This window comes from Ochotona princeps, chromosome 1, assembly GCF_030435755.1.
Source record: "Ochotona princeps isolate mOchPri1 chromosome 1, mOchPri1.hap1, whole genome shotgun sequence".
Lineage (NCBI taxonomy): Eukaryota > Metazoa > Chordata > Mammalia > Lagomorpha > Ochotonidae > Ochotona > Ochotona princeps.
In genome coordinates, this window is record NC_080832.1 from 71,924,764 (window position 1) to 71,951,248 (window position 26,485).

The window sequence follows — 26,485 nt, forward strand, 5'->3', positions numbered from 1 at the left end:
AAAAATAAAGCGAGTTTTAAAGCCGGTCTTCCACTGACAGAGTTTGAAGGAGTCACTGACTTTGGCTTGAGTAGGAATGCATACCTGTTTTAATAAGATTGCAACAGACAAGGCAGGGAGCATTAAGGCATTAAGTTGATCCTGTCTCTCTTTTTGTAAAGATTTTTAAAATTTTTATTGGGAAGGCAAAAATACAGAGAGAATGAGAGAAAAAGATCTCCGCCAAATCCACTGGTTCACTCTGCAAGTGGCCACAATGGCTGGAACTGAGCCAGTCCAAAGCCTGGAGCTCTCAGCTTCTTCTAGGCCTCCCAGGAGGGAAGTGTGGGGGCTGAGAATGCAGGGTTCCAAGGGTTTGAGCCATCCTCTACTGCTTTCCCAGGCCACAAGCAGGGAGCTAGATGAGAAGTGGAGCAACTGGGACTCAAACCAGAAGTGACTGGAGTAGGACTCTGTTCTAGAGTGACTCCAGGCTTACCTGGAAAGAGAAAAACAAGTAACTGCAGTACAGTCTGTCATTACTGTATCTTGAGAAGCATGTACCAAGGGAACTTGGATAAGAAAGCTCCTAAATGTCAAGGAAAGCTTGATGGACAAAATGGTATTGGGACTGTGTCTTGAAGGAGGGATGAGGAGGAATATGTTGACTGGATAGAAGGAGAACATGGAAAGGGTTAGGTCATTTTAAGAAAAGCATGTGTGTGGACACAGACATAGGGCAAACAGTGTGAGTTCATGAAACCACAGTATTTGGGTATGGCTGGAATGTTCAGTGTGCCTCACTTCAGTGAGTTCTGTGTATCTATTCATTTTCACCTCTGCTGCCCCTTGTTGTCCCTTGTTGCCCCATCCCAGACTAAGTCACCATTATTACTTTGCTTGTGATAGCCTTCCAATGGCTCTGTTTCCATTCTTGATTTACCTCCAGTCCATTCTACATATATTAAGAAATATGACTTCGAGCATGTTAATCACACGGTAACGCTTGCCCTTCTACCAGGACCTGGACATATTTCTCTGTCCCTGTTCTGCCACTGCATCCTGTCTAGCCACAGTGTTATCGTCTGCTTTGCTAATGAAGCAAGGCCTTTCCATTCCTATTACATTTTCATTGTGTAAATTATCTCTGTGCCTTAAAAATCAATTTTACACCATGACACTTTATACAAGATGAAATTTCACAAGATAATGCTTCTCTTATGTGCATTTTGGTCTGTTCTGTACTTCAATGAATACAACAGAGCTAGCAGTCAAGACTTGCTGAATATATTTCGAAGTTGCAAGGTACAGTTTGGAAAGTGTGTTCTCTAATTCTCTCAGTCCCTTACAAAGAATTAGCAATTATATTGTTCTATTGTCCTGTTCTTAGAAATCTTCAAAGAAGAAGAGAAATTGAATCTATAAAATATGAGACTAAGTCTTGAGAAATCAAATAACACCTCTGTCTGTCCTCTGTCTTCTCTGTAACTCTGACTTTCAAAATACATGAATAAATCTTTAAAGCACTAAGCCAGGCAAAAGCCTGGAGCTTCATTCAGATCCTCCATTTGAGTGGTAGGGCCTCAAGCACTTGGGCCATCTTCTGCTGCTTTTCCCAGGCCATTAGTAAAGAGCTAGATCAGAAGCGGAGCGCCGGACCCGGCGGCATGGCCTAGCGGCTAGAGTCCTCGCCTTGAACGTCCCAGGATCCCATGTGGGCGCCGGTTCTAAGCCCGGCAGCTCCACTTCCCATCCAGCTCCCTGCTTGTGGCCTGGGAAAGCAGTCTAGGACAGCCTAGTGCATTGGGACCCTGCACCCGCGTGGGAGACCCGGAAGAGGTTCTAGGTTCCTGGCTTCAGATGGTTGCGCACTGGCCGTTGTGGCTCACTTGGGCAGTGAAACATATCGGATGGAAGATCTTCCTCTCTGTCTCTCCTCATCTCTGCATATCTGACTTTGTAGTAAAATAAATAAATCTTTAAAAAAAAGAAGTGGAGCGCCTGGGGCACCAACTGGTACACACATGGAATTCCAGCATCACAGACAGTGGGTTTACGCACTTTCCCACAGCACCAGCGCCAATAAATAAATCCTTAAAGAAAAGGCTATTCATTTAATTTTTGTAGGTTTGAGAGATACATACATGGTTGGGATGTATGTATCTTCTGTTCCCTGACTCGTTCCCCAGCGTGTGCCACAATCAGAGCTGGGCTAGGCCAGGCCAACCCAGGAGCTCAAGACAATCTGAGATACTCACGTTGGTTGCAGAAACCCAGGTGCTTGAGTCATCACAGCATCAGTGTGCATCCTGGGGTGTATGTTAGTAGGAAGCTGAATCCAGCCATTTCAGTATGTGATGTAACATCTCAGGGGCATTTTCATCTTGCTGTGTCAAATGCCTGCCGTTGCAATACTTTTGTTTTCAGTTATGGCTGCTTTTGAATTTTGTTATACCACATCCTTTCCATTAGGTTCTGTTTACTTTTTAAAGATTTATATTTATTGGAAAGGCAGATCAGATTTATAAAAAGGAGCAAGAAAGATCTTCCAACTGGTGGTTCACTTCCCAATGGCCGCAACCACTGGAGCTAACCAGATACAAAGCCAGGAGCTTGTTCTAGGTCTCCCACGTGGGTGCAGGTCCCAAGGACTGGGACCATCCTCTACTGCTTTCCCAGGCCACAGGCAAGGAGCTGGATGGGAAGTGGAGCAGCTGGGACACAAACTGGCACACATATGGGATCCCAGTGCCTGCAGGGCGAGGATTTAGCCATTGCACCAGGCCCTGCATTAGCTGCTTGAGGCTGTCCCCCCTTCCCCTTCTCTCTCTGGCTTTCCTTCCTGCCTCTTGTGTTTTCTTCACTAATTTGTGATTTGTGATGCCTCTTCTTTTCCTCTTGTTTAAGCTTGAAAGCTCTTCTCTGGATTTGTCATTGTTGTGGATTTTACTTCTTTATTCCCTGTCACATTTTTTTTCTGGTTTGTCTCACTTTTTTGGTTTCAACAATTTGTAAACTCTGCAGCTTTTCACTCTTTGGACTGTGTTCATTTGGAAGTTGTGACCTTAATATATTATTCCTAAATACTAGCATGAATATATTTAAATGTTGCTAACTAGCCCTGGAATTTTACATCTTGCTGTAAATGTTTCTCTTCTGATTCTTAGTGCGCACAGATGGAATTCGCTCCAAATGATTGGAGAATGTGCTGCATTCCTATTGGGAAAGTGCTCAGTGTGCTACCCTATAATTTTTTTTTTTTCGAAAATTACCGGAATTTGCTTCTGTTTTACTCATTTTCTCACAGCTCTGTACTATCTCCCAGTCACAGAGGAAAGCATTCTCAATTCACTTCTTTTCATATTTGGAGGAATTATTGAGAAGGAAATCTTTTCTATGACGTTTCGAACGTGAGAACTGAGCCTTGCCTAACAGGGCTGCTCCATTCTGCTTCACCGGCTTCTGTGTCTCTCCTTGACTATCACTTTAAAGTTTATGACAGGGCTGTTCCCGCCCTGTGCTATCTGCTGCTTGCAAACAGCTCACCTATTTACTCTTTCTCTGCTCTTTTTCGATTTGATATTGGGTGGCAATTTAGAAGTGGGAGATTGTTTGAAGAAGCTTCTATGCTACCTTTTAATCCCAGAAGTCTTGCTCTTTTGGGTTTTTAGAGGGTTTACCATCCTAGCCATTTGTACATGCACAGATCAGTTGTGCAACCATTAACACCATCCTTTTGCAGAACTCTTGTCATTTTGCAAAATTGAACTCCATCTCTAAAGGATTTATTCCTTTCCTTGTCACACCAAAGTGCCTCTTGCAAAACTGTTGAAACTTAATTTAAAAAAGAAAATATTTTTTTTGAGGGCCTGGTGTGAGGATAGTTCAGTGGCTAAATCCTCACTTTGTATGTGCCAGGATCCTATAAGGGCACCAGTTTGTGCCCTGCTGCCCCACTTCTGGTCCAGCTCCCTGCTTGTGGCCTGGGAAAGCAGTAGAGGATGGCTCAAGGCCTTGGGACCCTGCACCCACATGGGAGACCTAGAAGAAGCTCCTGGCTTCTGATTTGATCATCTACGACTGTCATGGCTACTTGGGGAGTGAATTAGTGGGTGGAAGATCTTTCTGTCTCTCCTCTCTCTTAATTTGCCTTTCCAATAAAAATAAATAAATCTTTAAAATATATATATATATATATATATATATATATATTTTTTTTTTTTTTTTTTTTTTTTTTTTTGATGGGGGCAAGCAGAGCAGCAGAAAGAGCTCTCTCATCTGCTGGTTCACTGCCCCAGATGTCTGTAGCAGCTCACAGCCAGAGTTCTAGTGAGTCTCCCAGCAGGGTTACAAGGATCCCTCTACTTCCTGGAGTGCACCTGGATGGGATACTGGGTCAGAACTGGAGCTGAGACTCTGAAACAGGCACTCCAGTGGGAGACACGAGTGTCACAAGAAGCATGCTAACTGTTTTTCTTTTTTTAATTTTTTTTTTAAAGATTTATTTTTATTACAAAGTCAGATATACAGAGGAGGAGAGACAGAGAGGAAGATCTTCCATCCAATGATTCACTCCCCAAGTGAGCCACAACGGCCAGTGCGCAACCATCTGAAGCTGGGAACCTGGAACCTCTTCTGGGTCTCCCACCCGGGTGCAGTGTCCCAATGCATTGGACTGTCCTCAACTGCTTTCCCAGGCCACAAACAGGGAGCTGGATGGGAAGTGGAGCTGCCGGGATTAGAACCGGCACCCACATGGGATCCCCGTGCGTTCAAGGTGAGGACTTTAGCCGCTAGGCCACGCCACCGGGCCCCGCATGCTAACTGTTGAGACTGATGGCCTCCTCACAGTCACTGCCTTGAGCATAGATTATGTGGCATGGTTTTATGCGTTCATTTTGTTTTTATATGCTTTAACCCACTGTGCTGGATGTGTGGAACTAAGCCAGAAATCCCATTACTCTGTTATGTCTTAACTACGAGGCCGAACCCCTGCCCCTGAAGTAAGCATATTATTGCTGTGGTTGACCTACGTTACTGAGGATTTGTTTTGTTTTGTTTTTGTAGTAGAGTTAAATTATAGCTAACACAGGCAGAAAATCTCATTGGTTATGTTTGGAAGTTACTCTGTTAAAATAACACTAACATGTTCTAAAGGAGAAGTAAATTTTATGACATTTTTCTGAATTGCTACAGGAACTCTGATTTATTATGTAGTAGCCTTACCATCTCTATATTTCATCTGAAAACTGAAGCTCTTTCATGTAAAATGACTTTCGCAAAGTCTCATCTCACAGTTAATAAAAGTGGATTTTTCTTTTTTTTTTAGAACATTAAAATAGGACCTTTATCACTTATTGTATCTTATTGGCTAGAAAGTTTCACAGTGTAAACTTGAACTGTTTTGCCTGCATTTTCTGAATAATTCAGAACAATTGTCTATTCCTGGGAATATATCCTATGTAAATAACCTTTTGGTAAGGGATATAATGAGTCACTTCCTAAAGTTCAGAAGTTTAAAATGAAGACTACACTCTGAGATTTAAATTTTAAAATGAACGTACCAAATATTGTGGAGCTAAATGATGCTTCTAGGTCTGCAAATGTTTCAATAAGCATGAAATTTTTGTTGACAGGAGTAAATAATTACTCAACAGAAGACAGTGGCTTTGATTTTAGTTTTGTTCCTTCTAAACTAAACACTTAGAGAACTCTTTTTTCTTATGCTCTAACACTGTTTAATTTTCTTGTTTTTCCCGACACTCCCTTTCCCTCTCCTAATTCCACATCATGGCTGATCCCATGTTGAGCATTATCAGGACTGAGAGAAAAAAAAAAAATCAGGACTGAGGAGGTGGGGAAGAAAGGTGATAGTTTCAAATTCCTAATGGCTGCCCTACTGTTTTACTGTGTTTTTATGCATTTCTCATGGAAAGGATTTAAGGCATAGGGATTAATTAATAAAGAAAACGGCATAGGAGTTGACTGGAGAGTTTGGATTTTTTTTTTTCCTAAAGATTTTTAAATATTTATTTGAAAGGCAGAGTGACACAGAGAGGTAGAGAGGAAAGATCTTTTAGGCACATTCTTCCTGCTTCCATTTCATCATTCATGAGATGAAAGCCTGCAAGGAAATAGTAAGGCCTGTAAGATATACATATCCCATGAGGGTGATTCAGGGCATCGGATGTCTCTTTCAAGAAAAGGAGTGTCTGATTAGTGCAGTAGTTCTAACTTGACCTGTGCCGGGCAGTCACACATGGAGCTGCTAAGAAATGCAGGGGTACTCGCCATCACTACTCTCCTCCCTGATGAAGAATAAATCTTTGATAGGCATTTGTTTACCAAGTAAATAAATAGGCAAGTGTTTATAAAATAAACATTTGACAGACATATTTGTTTTTAATGCTGTGAGGTTTCTTGCCTGTTTTGTCCACTGCTATCTTGCTTGTACGTCTCACAGAATAGCCCCACAGTCAAGATTTTTTAATGAGAAAAATTTGTCTTTGGGTCTTTGATGATTCATCTTTGTTTCTGTAGGAAAAACAATTAGAAGTTACTTGTAATATTACGAAGATAAAGTTAGTCTTCGTGGTAATTGTTTCTGTTTGCTACTTTACGGTCAGCTCTCCCGTCATCTTCAACCCCCCCAGCCCTGGCAACCACACTTCTGCTCTCTGTCCTTAGAGTTGTGGATTTTCTAAAGCATTTTAAATCTGACTTCTTTCACTTAACGTAATGCATTTGAGAGTCATTAGTGTTCAGAATACTTTATTCTTTTTATTGCTAAGGTATTTTATTGAATCTGGAACAGATGAGGCAACAAGTCTTGCCCTGTTTTATTCTTTTTTGTTGTTTAGCTATCCAGAGTGTTGGATCTTCCACCAGAAAACCTGATCAAGTCAATTTCTGCAGTTCCAGTTTCCAGAAAAGAGTTAAGTGTAATAAATTTGTTGCAATATAAAAGGTTACTGTTACTTTGTTGCTTTTACAAAATTATTACTCTTCAATTTACAAAACAGTCCTTGAAATTAACCATAACATATGATTCATTTTATTGCCTCTGACTTCAGTAATAAAGCCAGAATTATTTTTAAACATGTGGCAGATTATATTGTTGTTGTGTTAATTTTACATTTCTTACACTAATAAATGTAACTATTGCAAAGTCTTTGAGAATGAAATGCAAATTTAATCTTGTAACAACAATGAAAAGAACTGAAATAGTTGAAATTATAGAGTTTTGAAGCGATATTAAAAATTATAACCATCTGAGGTTTGGTTACTGTGATAAACTCTTTATCTCTGGTTTTCCATGTTGTTTTGTACTTGAGGATGGCCAGTCATAGGAAATTGTTGATTACGACCCACACACCCGTGGCAGCTGTCTGTTTGGGAGCAGGGAGCTGTCTATCCATAAGATCTTCCTCATTGATACTTGTTGCCTATTTGGCTAGAAATTGACTAAAACACTGTTTCAAGTATAGAATGCCGTATGTATCCTAACTTTTGAAGAGATGTAGATAAAATCTCAGTACCATTATGACTTTGTATTTTATTTCCTTATTTGTGTCAGGAACTTCAGAATGGGATAAATTATCTTGTTCCTGGAAAAGGACCAAGAAGCAAATGATAAAGGAAGAGAAAGGCTACATTTGATCTGATAAGAAAAGAGAGCATTTATGAAGTGGCCCTCTGCAGCTTCTTTCATATCAAGTTCCAAGAACAAAGGCACCCACTGTCGAAGTTTCTTTCTTTTTTTTTTTTTTTAAAGATTTATTTATTTTATTACAGTCAGATATACAGAGAGGAGGAGAGACAGAGAGGAAGATCTTCCATCCGAAATGTTTCACTCCCCAAGTGAGCTGCAACAGCCGGTGCGCACCAATCCGAACCCGGGAACCAGGAACCTCTTCCAGGTCTCCCACGCGGGTGCAGGGTCCCAATGCATTGGGCTGTCCTCAACTGCTTTCCCAGGCCACAAGCAGGGAGCTGGATGGGAAGTGGAGCTGCCAGGACACGAACTGGCGTCCATATGGGATCCCAGGGCTTTCAAGGCGAGGACTTTAGCTGCTAGGCCACGCCGCCGGGCCCCAAAGTTTCCATTTTTATTGGAAATTGATGTAACTTTCCAAACCAGTTACCTATTTTATAACATCTATAAATTCTAGTTTGCATCTTAAGGGAAATGTTACACTTTTTATGTTTCCTGAGTCTTTAGTAAGGTGAACTGTCCTGGCTCATGTTTTGAAGAGAATTTCCTTTTACCTGTCTTTACTGTAACAATCAGAAGGACTGAGACTAAGTTTTAGAAAACAGATCTTAGGGAGAACTTGTAAATTTTTCTGACTATGAGTGTAAAATTCTGCATATTTTAAGTTTATTTAGAGAGAACCTGTACTACATTTCCAGGATAATCCCAGGTATTCTTTATTCTTTAAAATTGAACGTAATTTTTTTTTCTTTTTGATTTTTAAGATTTTTTTAAATCACATTTACAGAGAAAGAAACAGAGAGAAGGATCTTCTGTCTGCTGGGTCAAACCCTGAGTGGCCACAATGGCCAAAGCTGAGCCAGTCCAAAGCCAGGAGCCAGGAGCATCCTTCAGGTCTCCCATGCGGGTGCAGGGTCCCAAGGCCTTGAGCCATCCTCTACTGCTTTCCCAGGCCACAAACAGGGAGCTGGAAGGGAAGTGGAGCAGCTGGGACACCCAACTGGTGCTCATATGGGATCCTGGTGTGTGTAAGGCGAGACTTTAGGCAGTAGGCTACCATGCCAGGCCCTTGTTTCATATTTCTAACTTTATTTTAGAAAATTATTAAGTGACAGGGTAATTAAGAAATGTTTTTATTGATGTGTTTATTGGATATAGACTGAATCAGTATTCACAGGTAAATTCTCAGTTTATTCTCAACTGTAGTGAAATTCCTATGTTATGCTGTAGAATCAGCAACTGTAGTTACACTGATGTATGTGAGTTTCATGCTAACCAACATAGCACAAATCCTCAGAAGCAGTGAGATAATAGTTAGCATGTTTTCAACTTATTATATTTTAATTATGAAATATATGAAAGTGGAGGATTGGCACTGTTGCTCAGTTGGTTGATCCTATGCCTGCAAATGCTGGCATCCCATATGGGCTGCAGCTCCTGGTACTTGGATATGGGATGCTGGCATCTTGTGCAAGCTGGCACCAAAAATTCCTCCTAGATAGAAATTTTTTTTTTTGGCAAAAATTCTTTTTTTTTTTAAGACTCATTTTTGTTTGAAAATCATATTTTAAGAGGGAGAGAGAAGGAAAGAGAAAGTCTTCCATTCACTGTTTAGTCACCAAATGGCTGCAACATCCAGAACTAAGTTGATCCAAACCCAAGAGATGTTTCTAGGTCTTCCACGTGCATGCAGGGTCCCAAGGGCCTGGGCCATCTGCTGCATTCCCAGGCATAAGCAGAGAACTGAATCAGAAGCAGAGCAGCTGGGACACAAACAGGTGGCTGTATATGATGCCAGAACTACAGGGTGGAGATTAGCTTGTTAATTTTTGAACCAGCCCTAAGAATTCCTTTTAGATGTACAGTTAGATGCTCTCAAAAGAGGAAAAGTGGGAAGCTGATAAGTTTTATTGAACTCCTTCATCTCCATAAATCATTTCTTTCTCTGTTGAACCTTTTTAAAGATTTATTTTTATTGGAAAAGCAGATTTACACAGAGAAGGAGAGACAGAGAGAAAGATATTCTGTCCGTTGATTCACTCCCCAAGTGGCCGCGATGGTCAGAGCTGAGCCAATCCAAAGCCAGGAAGGAGCCTCTTCCGGGTCTCCCATGTGGGTACAGGGTCCCAAGGCCCTGGGCCGTCCTCAACTGCTTTCCCAGGCCACAAGCAGGGAGCTGGATGGGAAGCGGGGCCACCAGGACACGAACTGACACTCATACGGGATCTCAGCACCTGCAAGGCGAGGACTTTAGCCACTAGGCTATCGCACCGGGCCCAGAACCTCATTTTCTAATCTCTTGCTAAACATCTGAAGATGTCAGTACAAGTAGTTTTATGGATGTGAGTTAATGTGACATTGTCATGACATGACAGTTTGGCAATGAATAATCATATAAGGTGATAAAAAATGAATGCTAAATGCACTAATTTCTAATTGCGTTTAATTCTGAAAGTAACTTCTAATAAAACTATGCGTGTAGAGAGTGTATTGTGGTTAGTCTCTGTAACAATAGTAATGTGTTTAGATAACAATAGCTCATTCCCATTTCATTGTCTGTCTTTAGAGAAGTAGCTGACTTTCAACTTTCTGTGGATTCTTTGTTGGAAAACACTAATAACCACTCAAGATCAGATATTCAAGTTCAGGCCAAGAGACTGGCAGAAAAGGTACGTTGGAACTATTATCTTTTTTTTGGCATTGCAGTAAAGAAAAAAATTAGAATATTTTGGCCACATTCATGAACTTACTAGTGTTTTTTTTTTAATGTCTTGAAAATTAAATCTATTTTATCCATTTAAAATTATCTTGCAGTGATTTTTTTAAATTAGGTATAAACCATTCCTCTTGCACTGACATTGTTCAAAATTTTGCATAGCTACAAGTCTAAAGTGTTAAGCAAATTTACAGATTGAAACTGGATGAATTTTTGAATTTAGGAAAGCAAGCTTGATGAGTTGCAGTTTTTTTTTTTTTTTTTTTTTTTTAAGATTTTTATTATTATTATTGGAAAGCCGGATATACAGAGGAGGAGGAGAGACAGAGAGGAAGATCTTCCATCCGATGTTTCACTCCCCAAGTGAGCCGCAACGGGCCGGTACGCGCCAATCCGATGCCGGGACCAGGAACCTCTTCCGGGTCTCCCAAGTGGGTGCAGGGTCCCAAAGCTTTGGGCCGTCCTCGACTGCTTTCCCAGGCCACAAGCAGGGAGCTGGATGGGAAGTGGAGCTGCCGGGATTAGAACCGGCGCCCATATGGGATCCCGGGGCTTTCAAGGCTAGGACTTTAGCCGCTAGGCCACGCCGCCGGGCCCGAGTTGCAGTTTTTAAAATGAGTTTCTGAGAAGACAGACATTCAAATATGAAAATGATTAGAAATTAAATAAAAGCATGACTACAGACAAGAGGCAGTTAGATAATTTAATAAACCTCTGTTGTTTGTAGGGTTATCTAACAGAGAAACTGAAAGGATTGTTGGAAAGATCAAATTTAAGTTATTAGTGTAATATCCTCAGAGAAGACAAATGTTGCACAAGGTATTTATTTCATGTAATACAGAGGGGGTATCTGGGAACTGAGCAATTGTATCAGTGAAAGTCACTCTCACAGAAAAAGATGTGTAATTAAGCAATGATATGATAAAAGACCTCTGGTAAGGTTAGTATATATTTATTTGATAACAGAATCACCTCAGATTTATCAGGGACTAACATCAGGAGTAGATTGGTCCAGCTGCCTTATCTAGTCCCCTTATGTTTTGGCTCCTCAAAGACAACAATGTCCCTTCAAGTTTCCCTGGGAGTTTGGATGTGTAAGACAAACCGCTTACATTACTTGTGGTGCAAGTGCAATAGCATAGACCCAGCCAGAATGTCATGTTCATGTTGTGAGAAATAGATGACCATAAAAAGTGTCAGAATACGTAGAGTGGGGGTTTGAACGAAGCTCTTCCTCTCCTGTTTAGTGAGATGAAGGAATTTTAGGAAAGGGAAATGAAAGAAGATAAAGACTCTGAATCCAGAATATCATTCCAGTCAGTAAACAGAAAATAAATACCATGCTGGAAATGAAGAGATGAGGTGAGACCTAGGTCCAGATATAATGACCATGAAAAAAAAAGGACTGGTTTTCATTGTAAGCCAGTTTTACAGGCATCTCTTTAGGCCTGTTGCATGAGATACCCGGCTGACATGTTTTGTCTTTTCAGCTAAAGTGTGACACAGTGGTGAGTGAAATCGGCACTGGTCCGGGGACTATACATTTTAAAATCAATAGAGAGTTGTTAACAAAGGTAAGAATGGATTATCACCCATCCCTTGTGCTTTCACAGTGTCTGCCTCAGCCACACTGGCAAACTCATTGTGTGTACCGCCTCTTGGCTACGAAGCTCTGCCCTTACTGTTCCCTCTGTGTGGAGTTCTGCCCACAGTAATACCTACTTGTATTTCACATCTTGGTATTTCTTCAGTATCTTTCTGATCCCTTGCTTCAAACTCTCAGCACTGTTATCTCTGGGTAGAACTCTTCTAAGTTACTGTTTTACATTCCTCTGGCCCTTTACACTCTAGTTTCTACTGGGGATTGTGTGGTCTATAAGCCACTAAATCTGCAGTTCCACCATGTTATCTCTCGTTCCTAGACGGAGCCTAGGATACAGTAGGTGTTGATAACTGTTTGTGGGATGAATACATGGACTTTGTATTGAACTAAGCTAGGTATTGCTGGTTTCTAGTTCTGAAAACCTATAATGTGTTGGAAGCATAAAGCAAAAGATGCCATGAGACAGCTCCTTCTTTTAATAAAGCAGTAGATATTAAAACATTTTAAAAGGTGGTTGATACAATATGCATGTAATACAGAGGCGGGAAAGGCAGGATGACCCTAGAATTGGAGGAACCTCGTTGAACAATTGGGTCTCCTTCTGGTGAGACTCAGAGGACAGCTAGGGTAGGCAGGGATATGAACCTGGCATTGGTCATTCCTTCTCAGCTGAACTTTAAAATTTATCTATCATTGTGGCAATTCATTTTTTAGAAAAATGCATTTCAATATTGAATTGTCCAGGCTAAGTGAATGTGCTAGTCTTGAGTTGAAAATGACTAGACACCAAAATGTCTAATGAATTAGTCTCCCGTTGTGCTCTACGGTTTACAAGTGCTTGCTAATAGCTCTCTATTTTTTTTTTTTTCTGAAAAAGAGTTAATGTTTTGTGCTAGTCTCCAGATGTTTGAATTTTTTTTCATTCTTCAAGCTAAATTAGTTCATCCAAGTAGGTCCCGTAAGCAGTAACATTTATCTTGAGCTTGCTAAAAAATATCCGCAGCCTGTTGGGCTCTTGAAAAACTTCAAATCTACTTAGCGAACTAGTGATTCTAGTTTCTTCAGCTTTTATGAAAGATATGCCGCTCACCAGTGTGCCCTCTTCTTGCTGGGTGGTGGTATTTCTTTTCTTTTCCTTTTTGGCCTGTGCCATGGTAGATGGAGTTTTGCCCTTACATCTAATTTAGCTGAGAGGTAAGGTATTGCTTACTTGGCAATTTAAAATTTCACTGACTGTTGAATTTCTGTTTTTTTCTTCTCCTTTTCCTCTTCGTGTATGTGTGTTTCTTTTCTACTACTACCAGGTTTTTGTTTTTGTTTGTCCCATGTTTCATTTCAATTTAGCAAATTACAGAATTTTTTTTTTCTGGTGTAAGTAGGTCACATACTGAAATTATCCTCATGTCCTTCTCAGTTGACAGTGATAGGCTAAGGTGTCAGGGCCCTAAAGTCCAACTGCTTTTTTTTTTTTTTTTAAATAGTTATTTTAATTTTATTGGAAAGTCAGATTTACAGAGAGGCAAGAGACAGAAAGATCTTCCATCCGCTGGCTCATTCCCCAAGTAGCTGCAACAGCCGGAGCTAACCTAAGAGCCAGGAGCTTCTTCTGGGTCTCCTACATGGGTGCAGGGTTCCAAGGCTTTGGGCCATCCTCAGCTGCTCTCCCAGGCCACAGGCAGGGAGCTGGATGGGAAGTGGAGCAGCTTGGACATGAACTGGCACCCATATGGAATCCTGGTACATGCAATGCAAAGATTTAGGCACCAGGCTATTGTGCTAGGCCCCCAGCTGCTTTTTAACACATTGAAATTTCCTCTGCGTTTCAGCCATCTTAGTGATTTTCATTAAAGACTAAGCAGGTAATTCACAGAAGTCCTGTTCAGTGTCAACATAATGTTATCGTCCTAAAGCACTGAGGACCCAGAGTTTGAAAAAGGCCTGTTGAAAATGCCTGTTTTAACATGACTTTAATGACAGTCCCAGTTTTCTAGAAGCCTGATCTTTCTACATTTGACTTCATTACTTTCAGGCTCTAGGCAGTGGTCATTTACATGTCAAAAAAGTTTTTCGTATCACTTTCAGGCTCTAGGCAGTGGTCATTTACATGTCAAAAAAAATTTTTGTATCAGGAAAAAGATTTAACAGTGACTGAATGATTTTCTGCTTGTCATGTGATCATAATAGCAGTATGATGTACTATGACCTTGTTAAGAAGTTTCTGCTTGTCAGTAGCTTACAGATTAAGTAATGCTTAAGAAATTTCTGCTTGTGAGTGGCTTACAGATGGCTTTCAAGAATAAATGGAGTTTCGGGCCCGGCGGCGTGGCCTAGCAGCTAAAGTCCTCGCCTTGAAAGCCCCGGGATCCCATATGGGCGCCGGTTCTAATCCCGGCAGCTCCACTTCCCATCCAGCTCCCTGCTTTTGTTTTTGTGTAAGGCTGTAAGTGGATAGGGGATCACTTAGATTAAAGAATTTAACTTGCTGTGTTAACTTTTGTGTAGTCTACTAATCATTACACAATAAGGGATGGGATGTGAAAGATTTTTAGATCTTCCATTTAGAATAATCTGAATTTGGATTTCCTATCATTAGTTTCCCTCTATATTTGCAGTCTTGTCACACATCTTCTAGGAGTAATAAACATTAGGTACTTAATATAGGCAGGCACTGGCTCCTCGGCTTCAAATCCAACTCTTGCTAAAACAGCTGGGAGGCAGTGAGTGACTCAAGTACTTTGGATCCTGCCACTCAAGAGACACCAATGGAGCTCCTGTCTTGTGGCTTTTTCCTGGTCCAGCCTTGGCTGTTGTGGTCCTTTAAGGAGTGAGTCCGCAAACAGAAGATGTTCTGTGTCTCTCCTTTCCCCCCTCCCTCCCTCTCTCTCTCTCTACTTGACATTCTCCCCACTTCACACACCCCAAGTAGGCATTGTTGCTGTTTTGGTTTTTCAGCGGCATCAGGTTTCCATCCGTCAGCACCTGTTGTTGCTGCCCTGTGGTTAGCATCAGAGAACAAGTGTTAAAGCTGATACTGCACACAGTGATTAAGAACATTGCAGGCTTTTTTGTCTCACTAAATGATACTTTACTTTTCAGACAGTACTACAACAAGTAATTCAAGATGGTTCCAAATATGGATTGAAAAGTGAACTTTTCTCTGGTCTTCCCCAGAAGAAGATCGTGGTCGAATTCAGGTGAGTGCTCACCTACTTGTCTCATGTGTCGACTAATCAAGCTAAGTGAGCAGAGCATATTCTACCACCTTCATTCGGAGGCTTGTTAAGTTATATTTTAGAAAATGAAGTCATTGGTATTATATTTTCCTTTCATTAAAATTTTATTTTTATTTGAGAGGCTGAGACAAATAGAAATGAAGAGAGATCTTCCATCAACTGGTTGTTTCCCCAAATGGCCGTCTTCTACTCCTGTTCATTCCTGTTAGCAGGGAACTGAATTAGAAGTGTAGCACTTAGAACCCAAACCAGCCCTCCAGTGTGGTATGCAGATGTCTTAAGGAGCAACTTATTTCTGTGCCACACTGGTAACACTGAGCTTGTATTGTTTTTTTTTTTTTCCTTAAGATCATGTGAGGCGGGCCCAGTGCGATAGCATAATGGTTAAGGTCCTCGCCTTGAATGTGCTGGGATCCCACGTGGGTGCCGGTTCTAATCCTGGCAACTCCACTTCCCATCCAACTCCCTGCTTGTGGCCTGGGAAAGCAGTTGAGGATGTCCCAGAGCATTGGAACCCTGCACCCACGTGGGAGCCCCGGAAGGAAGTTCCTGTCTCCTGGCTTCGGATTGGTGCAGCACTATCCATTGCGGTCACTTGGGGAGTGATCAGACGGAAGATCTTCTCTCTGTCTCTCCTCCTCTCTGTATATCTGACTTTGTAATAAAAAATAAGTAAATCTTGGGCTCGGCAGCGTGGCCTAGTGGCTAAGGTCCTCGCCTTGATCCCATGTGGCCGCTGGTTCTAATCCTGGCAGCTCCACTTCCTCTCTATCTCTCCTCCTCTCAGTATATCTGACTTTGTAATAAAAAAAAAAAAAAAAAAAGAAAGAAAGAAAAAAAAATAAGTAAATCTTAAAAAAAAAAAAATCATGTGAGGGGCCAGTGTGGTATCTTATCAGGCTAATCCTGCACCTCTAAGTGCCAGAAAACCCATATGAACACAAGTTTGTGTCCCAGGTGTTCCAATTCTGAGCTGGCTCCCTGCTTATGACCTGGAAAAGCAGTGGAGGATAGCCTGTGTCCATGGGACCCTGCACTCATATGGGACCCCTGGAAGAGGCTCCTGGAACTCAAACTGGCACCCATATGGGATCTCCGTGTTTTCTAGGTGAGGATTGAGCCGTTGAGCCATTATGCCAGGCCTGATAAGTAAATCCTTTAAGACAAAAAAAAGGATTGGGCCCGGCGGCGTGGCCTAGAAGCAAAAGTCCTCGCCTTGAACGTCCCAGGATCCCATATGGGTGCCGGTTCTAATCCCGGCAGCTCCACTTCCCATCCAGCTCCCTGCCTGTAGCCTGGGAAAGCAGTCGAGGACGGCCCAAAGCCTTGGGACCCTGCACCCGCGTGGGAGACCTGGAAGAGGTTCCTGGTTCCCGGCTTCGGATCGGCACAGCACCGGCCCGTTGCGGCTCACTTGGGGAGTGAATCATCATATAGAAGATCTTCCTGTCTGTCTCTCCTCCTCTCTGTATATCTGACTGTAATAAAAATAAATATTAAAAAAAAAAGAAAAAAGAAAAAAAAAGGATTGCTTTTAGTTAGCATATTGTTAAATCATGAATAAATATGGATTTTTGGTACCCTAATCCAAATATTAGTCTAGTAATTATTGTGGCTTTGTAAAAATTAAGTATATAATAATTTTGAGTAGTTTTTTTTTTTTTATTATTGTAAGACTCATAAGGCACAGGTAATGGGTACTACCATATTAAAAATTTTAAAGTGATACAATTACAAGAGAACAAACCCTTGTACTGTTTTTATTGCTTTTTTTTCCTTCCAAAATTACTAGAAAAACTAGCTTGAAGTTTTAAAACAATCCTAAAGAGGTTTCATGTAAATTTGTAATATTCTATCATTATAACCAGCTTGGGGCTGCTTTGAGAGAACACTAATATGGGAGCTCTAGAAATGCTTTCAGAGTATACTAGTAGGTTAATAGCTAAAGAAAATTATCAGAAACTGTGTGTGTCTTCCCTGGAGCCGAAGATGAGTCCTGATGAGCTATTTTCCACTTCAAAAGATACAGCTTGCTGGGGCATTCTTTCTTTCTTTTTGGGTATTTATTTCTGTAGAGATTTTTTTTGAAAATTAATGTTGATAATATTTATATTTACCAGCTTTTCATTTTAATTTATGGTAATATTTTAATTAAACATTTATATTTTAGTTTTTTGTTTATTTTTTACTCATTAGGGCCTTAAGACTGCCTTATTCCTCCCATAATTAAGCATTTATTTCATTTATTGAAAGTGAGAGATTTTCCATTCACTGTTTTACTTCTCAATTTACTGCAACAACTGGGGCTGGGGCAGGTCAGACACAGGAGCCAGAAGCTTCATCTGGGTCTTCTAGATGGTTACAGGGACCCAAACACTTGGGCCATCTTCTGCTTTTCTGAGGCTATTAACAGGGAGCTTAATCAGAACTTTAGCAGAGACTCACACTGTGCCCATATGGATGCTGGCATTACAGCTGAGGGTTAATCCATTATAGTACAAGTCGCTGGCCCCTATACTAATGTTATTTTACTTTTCTTGAGAAGCAACTTCTGTTTATTTTTTGTTGCGTATAGAGTGAGGAGGGATGCATGCCCAGGTGGGACTCCTACGAGGATGGGTAGGGTCAAGCATGGTGAAGATGGGTGAGATATATGTTTCTGCTTTCTTTTTTCATTCCTGTGTCCTCAGGGGAGAAAGGGGACGGAGCCACTCCTTGTTGTCAAACTAGTATGCAGGGATAAAGGAATGTCATTTGATGACACCTTAGAGACCCCAATGTGGGAAAGAGTGTTTCTAGGGTGTCATTTATGTGGTTTTTGATAGTTCTGAGAAGATGTGGGTTTCGTTGCTCCAGGGATGAGAAAATTGTTCCAAGGTCTGTTGGTTGAACAAGGTGTACCTTAGTGCGACCATAGACCCAGGAACATGTTGCAGAGCTTGGCCAGGAGAATCATCAGCCTATTCTGCTGTCCATCCTCTGATGAGGCATTCGACATCCACTGCTGGCCTAGATGAGCTGGACATCGTATTCCCCATGTGTATCTCGGCATACCGTCAACTGCACAGGCAACACAATTGAACAGGCCTAGTCCCAACACATGCACTCCAAAGTCGGAGTATATTTGGTGATTTTTGAGCCCAGCCATTTAGCTGGGGAGCCCCCCAAGAAACTTCACCTGGTGTTCCGGCCAGCAGAGCCAGTAACGTGGACACGGCGAGGATCTGGGGATGAGGCAGCGACAGGAGACCAGTGATGGTGGAAGTCTCTCTGAAGTCCCCGTTTATTGCCATTTCACCTCTCCTTGTATACTCTTTCCCCCACACCCTCTTTAGCAGACTGTTGGGTACAGATGAGTCCAATTAGACCAGGTGCTTTTAGCCCCAAGCCCATTCCCTATAGTGCTCAGCTTAACGAGTGCTAATCAACTCCTTAGCCCGCAACAACCTGGGATGACCTCAGACCTGACTCTTGTGTACGCCAGCCAGTGCAGGGTCAGGTTGGGTCTGTCACCTGCACCACAGAATGCACGTACTGGTAGATGCAGTTGCCTGGTCAGTTCCACGTGAGTCCTAGATCTCACATGACCTGATGGAAGCTGCCGCCCAGCCCAGCCAGCCCACCACAGACCGAGTCCTTATGTATACCAGCATAAGCAGCCTATTCAGTGCCACCCCAACAGCCTGCTGGCTGCCCTCATTTTCACATGTGCCATTCTCTGCTGTGGCCTAGCCCAGTCCAGTCTGCATCTCATCCAGCTCTAATGCACACCTGTAAGTGCTGCGGCATAACTCAGCCTGACCTGCCTCCAGATCCAGCCCTCACATATGCCAACAGGTGTCGCCTCCTTTTCCAGCCTGGCCACCTCCCAGCCCTGGTTCTCATGCTCACCAGTGATAGGTACAACCTTGCAGGGCATTACCCAAATTTCCCCTGCCAGGCATGTTCCCAGTACCCGATCTTGCACCTTCCAGGGGTTTCATAGTCCAGCCTGACATGACTCACACCCAGTCGCAGCATTTGCCTGCTGGTGCTGCAGCCTAGCTGGATGGCCCACATGCATTCTGGCTCTATCTCATGCCAGCAGCTGTAGCAGCCTAGTGCTGTCTAGCCCACACCCCCATTGCCACCTCTCATACTCACCAGTGGAAGGAGTGCACCAGCAGTTTTAAATTTTGCTTATGATTAGCGCTTCAGTAATCCGCAAGAATAAGTGTTTCAGATTTCAGTTTTATGTTGTCTGTACCACTGTATTGTTTTCTTGGAAAATGCAGAATGATAGAGTTAGTGTAATGGTTCAAATCGCTAATCCTGCACATACAAGCACCATCATTCCATATGGGCACCATTTTTGTCCCATCTGCTTGTTTTCTGATCCAGTCCCCTGCTTTATTGCCTGGGAAATCAGTGGAGGACAACTCAAAGCCATCAAATCCTCGTCCCACGTGGGAAACCCAAAGAGACTGTTGGCTCTTGGCTTCAGTTTGGCTCAGCTGTGGCCATTGTGGCCATTTGGGAATTAACCAGTGGATGGCAGATCTTTCTGTCTCTTTGTAACTTTGCCTTTGCAATAAAAAAACAAATAATCTTTGGAAAAAAGAAAAAGCACAATTGTTGAGACTTGGACACATCACTTTGGGTTTTTTTGTTTTTTGTTTTATTTTTATTAAAAGATTTATTTCATTTTAATGGAAAGGAATATATACAAAGAAGGAGAGAGAGGAAGATCTGTCCACTGGTTCTCTTCCCCAAGTGGCCACAGTGACCGCAGCTGAGCCAGTCCCAAGCCAGGAGCCAGGAGCTTCTGGATCATCCAAGCAGGTGGAGGGTCCCAAGGCTTTGGGCCGTATTTTGCTGCCATCCTAGGCCACAAGCAGGGAGCTGGATGGGAAGCAGAGCAGCCAAGATATGAACTGGCGCCCATTGACACATTAGGATGAGGACTGATTGCTCAATAATCTGCAACTCCAGTGGAAAGCAGAAATATGTGAACAGATCTTACACTAAGATGATATTAAATGATCCCATGCAATCATGGTATTAAAATTGGGTTGAGCAGTTGAGCAAAGTAGAGTGAGTTGAATTGAGTGTTTGAAATAGAGACTGAATAGCCCAGAAGCTACTTAGAATATATTCTAAGTTACTTGATTGTTGTTGTTTTCCCATAAAACATTCTCTAGCTCCTAATTGTGTCTTAAAGCAAGAACCATCAGCCATGACTCCATAGGTTAGGAAATCAAGGTTACAGAGATTAGCTCCATCAGTGTTCTACCACCTTGAGATCAATTATGAAACTAGGCATCCGAAGACCTTATGGAGGGGAGAAGTCCAGGGTGGCTCAATTACTTAGCTCTCCAGGCATTTCTCTTCCATTCTCTTGCCAGGTATAATGACAAGAATGACCCTCTTTAGTTATTTGCATTCTTAAAAATTGATAAAGGACACATCGTTTTCTTCTCCTTGCGGGCCCTTTGGTCTCATTATTTAGATTCTTTTCTATTACTTCCAGCCAGGAAAGGAAAGCCAGTCAGGAGGCAGTGTGATATCTGTTATTGTGCATTCTTCCTTGACATTATAACATTGAGTTTTTTGAAACTTGAAAATTCTTTCCAATTCTCATTTTTGTCAGCTTTTACATTTTTACTTCTGCGTCATCCTTTCTCTCAAAATATCAGAAACTGAGTCTTTATTACTTGTTGATTCTTTGGTCTTTAAGTTTTGTTTCCCATATACGGCTTGTTTTTGTCATGCTTACAAGAATGTCTAGCTCTGTTTGAGTTGCCTTCTGTAAGCTTTTTGTGTGGCATTTGATTTGTTTCTGGTTTTGCCCCTGTCTTTTAAAGCAGCTAAGGAAGGCTGGAATTTTAATGAGCCTGTGAATGCTGATGCAGGCTGCCACCTTTGCTGTCTGAGAGTTTCCATCTGCACTGTTAGGAGATGCTTGTTGCTTGTTCCCTTCAAAGTTTTCCACATGCTGCAAAGCTTAACCTTAATGGTTTCATAATACAGACAAATGGAGAGGCTGGAGGCCGAATCAAAACTGATGGAAAACATTGTTCTTTAATTTCTTTTGCGAATGAGAGATATGAGAAGAGAATTTTTAAAATATCTGCTGTCTTGAACAGAGGAAGCAACTTTTCCACAGAAAAGCACAAGATATCATCACTATGCTCAAAAGGCTGTTCTCCCTCAATTATAAGGCTGATGATGATGATAGGTTAATTAAGATGATAGAAACAGGTTAGGTTGATTGGGATATGGAGCTCTGGGTTTGAGGGTTGTAAACTTTTTCCTGCAAGTTTACATGAATTCTCTCTACAGACAGTGTAATGAAGGACAAGGGCAGGTGGATGTTCATCTTGGACTTGGACCCCAACTAGTAGGTGAAGCTAACTACTGTTGTTTTTCTCTGCAAAGTTAGCCTTTCCTGTTTTGTGTGAATGGAATCTGTAGAACAGTCTGCAGGGGTGGCCTTTCCTCATCTTCCAATAAGTTCTTCCCTCTCCACTGCTGTTCGCAAGTAAGGCATTCCCAAAGAACAGATGTGGGCAAGCCTTTGCAGGGTGAGGGAAACAGCAGATTTTTTTTTTTTTTTTTTTAATTGGGAAGACGGGGATACAGAGAGGAAGATCCTCCATCTGCTGGTTCACTCTCCAAGTGGCTGCAACGTCTTGAAGTGAGCAAACCCAAAGCCAGGAGACAAAAGCTTCTCCTGCATCTCCCACGTGGGTGCAGAGTCTCAAGGCTTTGGGCCGTCCTCAACTGCTTTCCCAGGCCACAAGCAGGGAGCTGGATGGGAAGCAGGGCTGCCGGGATACTAACTTACACCTATATAGGATCCTGGCAAATGCAAGGTAAGTATTTAGTCGCTATGTTATCGTGCCAGGTCCAGAATATATATATATTTTTTTGCCTTTTTCCTTTCCTTTTTTTTTTTAAAAAAGATTTATTTATTTTTATTGGAAAATGACATTTACAGAGAGAAATAGAAACAGAGAAAGATCTTCCATCCACTGGTTCACTCACCAAATTGGCCACACAGGTAGAGCTGAGTCAATCAGGAGCCAGGAGCCTTCTCAGGTTCTCCCAAATGTATGCAGGGTCCCAAGGCTTTGGGCCATCCTCTGCTACCTTCCCAGGCTACAAACCATCCTCTACTACCTTCCCAGGGAACTGGAACAACTGGTATACAAACTGGTGCCCTAATGGGATCCTGGTGTGTGCAAGGCAAGTTATTTAGCCATTGAACCATTGCTCTGCCCCCTTTTATTCTGTTTACTTTGAATTTAGTTTGTTTCACCTTTTCTAGCATCCTAAATGAGAAGCTTATTGATTTGGAAAATTTCTTCTTCTGTTTTAATGTTTTGTTTGCTTATTTATTTGAAAGGCATATTTACAGAGAACAGAGGTCTTCCATCTACTTGTTCAGTCCCTAAGTGAAGCCAGGGCTGGACGAGGCCAAAGCCAGGAGTCAGGAACTTCATTTGAATATCCTATATGAATATCCTATATGAATATCAGGGGTCCAAGTGCTTGGGCCATCTTGTGTTGCCCTCCTGTGTATGTTAGCAGGGATCTCGGTTGAAAGTGGAGCAGCTGGGCCTCAAGCATCCAGAGCTCAAACCTGATGCTCATATAGGATACAGGTGTATCAGGTGGATGTTTAAACTGGTACACTGCAATGTTGGCCCCTCTTTTTTGACGTAAATGTTTCATGCTATAGATTTTTCTGCTTTAGCTTCATCCCATAAATTTACTAGGGAGGCAGTAAAGTGATACAATACAAGGGCTTACCTATATGTTCTCGTTCTGTCACAATTACAGTCCTTTCCTGTCTGTTGTGTAACTTCAGAAAACCAGCATTTCTTCTGTTTCTGGGTGTGTGTGTGTGTGTGTGTGTGTAAAGCATAAAGGCAAATCCAATCATTATTATTTGCTTTTGTTTGGAAATGGAATTTTTTTTAACCTATAGAAGAACATTTTCTTTCTATATACTAATTAAATGAACCACTTCTCAATTTTGTAATTTCATAATGTGCACATATATTCATAGGTTCACTTTCCCAATAGGTGGATAGGATCAGGCTAGCCCAAAAGCAGGAACCTGGGGATCCATCCTGGTCTTTGATACGAGTGGGAAGGAACCCTAGCACTTGGATCATCTTCCACTGCCTTCCCAGACAGGCACCTTTGCAGGAAGCCAGATCAGAAGTGGAGCAACCAGAATTTGATGCAGTGATCATAAGGGATACCAGGATTGCAGTGGCTGCTTAACACACTGCACCACAGCACCAGCCCCAAATTATAATAATAATCTATTTTGAAAGTACATAAAAGACTTTGGTAACAGACCAAAATTCAAAAAACTATTTTTAATGTTGAAAAACTTCTATTTTCAAACACACTTAAAGCAGAACAGTAATGAGTACTAAATGAAGTGATGCATATAAAGAGTGTGACATTGTTAGGTAGTAAGTGTTATAGTTCAATGAATGTAACTTCTTACACACAGCGGTCATAAATGTAGTGATTGAGAATCTGGAGTAGGGAAACACATTTCTGATTATTCTGGAATGTTTTGTGTATAACACTTTTGCATTTTTATTTTTGATAAATATTTGCAGAGCTTACCCACATAAACAGTTTCCTTGGACTCTTCAATAATTTTTAAGGGGGTAGAGGTTTTGACAACTGTTGTACTAAAAATTGCAAATAATCTGTGTTGTTTTGTCCAAAAAAATCTCTGAATTTCATCATTTTTTTTTTTTGTTAAATGTGTCTGCTTCGTAAGTGTGCCCCTTTCTGAATCACAGGATCATCTTCATTAAGATGATTATTTCAGAAATCTAATTTATTTTTGCTTTGGCTTTCTCATTTTAAACAAAAGCTTACCCTAAATACCAAAAGGCCTACCCCCAATTATTTCTTTTTTTTTCTTTTTCTCCAGTTTTTTTTTTATTAATTATTTTGCATTATGTGACAGTTTCATAGGCTCTGGGAATCCCCCCCCCCTCCCCACGCCCCTCCCCGCTGGTGGATTCCTCCACCTTGTTGCAGTATTACAGTTCAAATTCAATCAAGATTCTTTCCTTGCAAACGTATACCAAGCATAGAGTCCAGCTACTTATTGTCCAGATGGGTTGAACAGTTTCTTGGGGAGACCATCTCTGGTCCGAAGTTAGAGCTGGTAGAATATCATCCCAGTCAATTAAGAGTCCCAATATAACATCAACAGCAATTTGCAACATTATGGAATTGACATGGTTCTGAATAACCAGTATGTTAAAAAAGAAAAAAGCAAGTTCTTAACCACAACCTATGATTAGCTCATTGACATTTCAATTTTAGTTTATATACAGGACCGGCTGCTGTATACCTTAAAATGGCTATTAGGTACTATTCAGCTGTCTCGTGTCTATTTCATTTTAGTATTTAGCCATTTGTTGTGTTGAAGTATAATTTTGCTGATCTTGGCAGATTTTAGGATAATATAGACTGGCTTGTAACTCTAACAAGACATTTGTCAACAATTAAGGTGCAGAACATTTTTTTTGGTGGGGGGGTGTGCAGGAAAATCCTCAACACCATGGTGAGGAGTGACTAATCTTTGTGTCCCTCCCAGCGAGGCATTAGCCAATCCACGCCAGCTCTTTCCTGTCAGATTCCAAGCTCTACTTTTTGTTGTTTATCTATTTATTTTAGGTTTTTTTAGTTTGTATGATTGTTTGTTTGCTATGAGGGGTTTTTGGAGCGATCCCGATGGTCATTGCGAGGGAGGGTGGGGGTCCAGAGGTGGAGCCAGGCTCGGACCAGAGAAAGCTCTCCTCCCTGGTCCCGAAGGACGTTTATTGTTCTTCTGTTTCTGCGGACCGCTCAGGGCTTCTGGTTGTCTTTCCGATGACGTTGGTTTCTGCACGGTAGTGTTTGGACTTCTTCCATCCCCTGCGGAAGCTCCGGTTGGGGGTGGGTGACCTCAGAGTACTCAGCCTCCGAGGGCATCCAATTCCCTGTGGCCTCCTTGGCAGTTGCACCCCCAATTATTTCAAACTATGGAGGCATGACCTAGTTTATTCTTCTCTTATCCTAAGAATAAAGAGTGACTTTTGTAAATTTTTACAGTTCACCTAATGTTGCCAAAAAGTTTCACGTTGGACATTTGCGTTCTACTATTATAGGTAAGTGTTCAGTTTTGTCAAAAAATGCTAAACAGGTCTTTGGGGAAGTATTTGATAATATAAGTTAATGTCTTATGCTTAGATAACAAGGGTAAAAACATAAAAATGTTTAAGTTGCTATGAGATTAATACTAATTAAATGTTACATGAATGGGAAAAAATTTTAGAAACTGAACAATGAAATTAACCTCAAAAAATGAAAGAGTAATTCATAACCCAATTTTAAATATATGTATGTGATGATTTTAACTTTTTTTATTTAAGAGATCTATTTATTTTTATTGGAGAGTCAGATTTACAGAAAGAAGGAGAGACAGAAAGATCTTCCATCTGCTGATTCACTCCCCAGGTGGCTGCAACAGCTGGAGCTGAGCTGATCCAAAGCCACAAACCAAGAGCTTCTTCTAAGTCTCCCACATGGGTGCAGGGTCCCAAGGGTTTGGACCGCCCTCTACTGCTTCTCCAGGCCACACTCACGGAGTTGAAATGAAAGTGGAGCAGCTGGGGCATGAGCCAGTACCCATATGGTATCCTGCACATGTGCTAGGAACGACTCTAGCCCCTAGGCTACTGTGCTGGACCCAATTTTAACTTCTAAAATATATATATGCATATAGTTACATGAGGATAATAGTAACCCTCTAAACTTTTTTTAATAGTGAATTATATTTTAGAAAAGAAACTCAGTCTTTGTCATCTGAGCATAACTGAAACGTTCAGGACAGGAAAACATGAGTCTTCTAATAAAGTGAGATTATTATAGTACTTCATGGCTGCAGTGTGGTAAAACATTCTTGTTTTTTTCATTTGTTTAAAATATGACATTATGGAGCAGCCCAATTTAAAACCCGAAATTAGAATTGGAAGGGATTTGGAGTTTATCTCATCTAATCTTCCTTGCAGCATTGAAACCTATATGGTATGCTTAAGAAAAAGTCATTTAACTTGTACTTGAATATTTCTTATTATGCTGCTTCAAAAAAGCTTGTAGAAAATGACATTAAAAGGGAAGTTTACTTTGAGTCAGAAAAATGGAAATCCATGAGTAGTTTCTCATAATACACA

General features: G+C 41.3%; 1 protein-coding gene across 3 annotated transcripts in view; it reads left to right on the top strand.

The window, feature by feature from the left end:
• Positions 1-26,485, top strand: part of RARS2 (arginyl-tRNA synthetase 2, mitochondrial) — a 60,850-nt gene that overhangs the window by 957 nt on the left and 33,408 nt on the right. For all 3 annotated transcript variants that reach the window (XM_058660920.1, XM_058660926.1, XM_058660931.1), the window contains exons 2-6: positions 6,840-6,913; positions 10,260-10,362; positions 11,900-11,983; positions 15,109-15,206; positions 25,365-25,420. In XM_058660920.1, the coding sequence (XP_058516903.1) occupies positions 6,840-6,913; positions 10,260-10,362; positions 11,900-11,983; positions 15,109-15,206; positions 25,365-25,420 (415 nt within the window). The remainder of the gene's footprint in view (positions 1-6,839; positions 6,914-10,259; positions 10,363-11,899; positions 11,984-15,108; positions 15,207-25,364; positions 25,421-26,485) is intronic.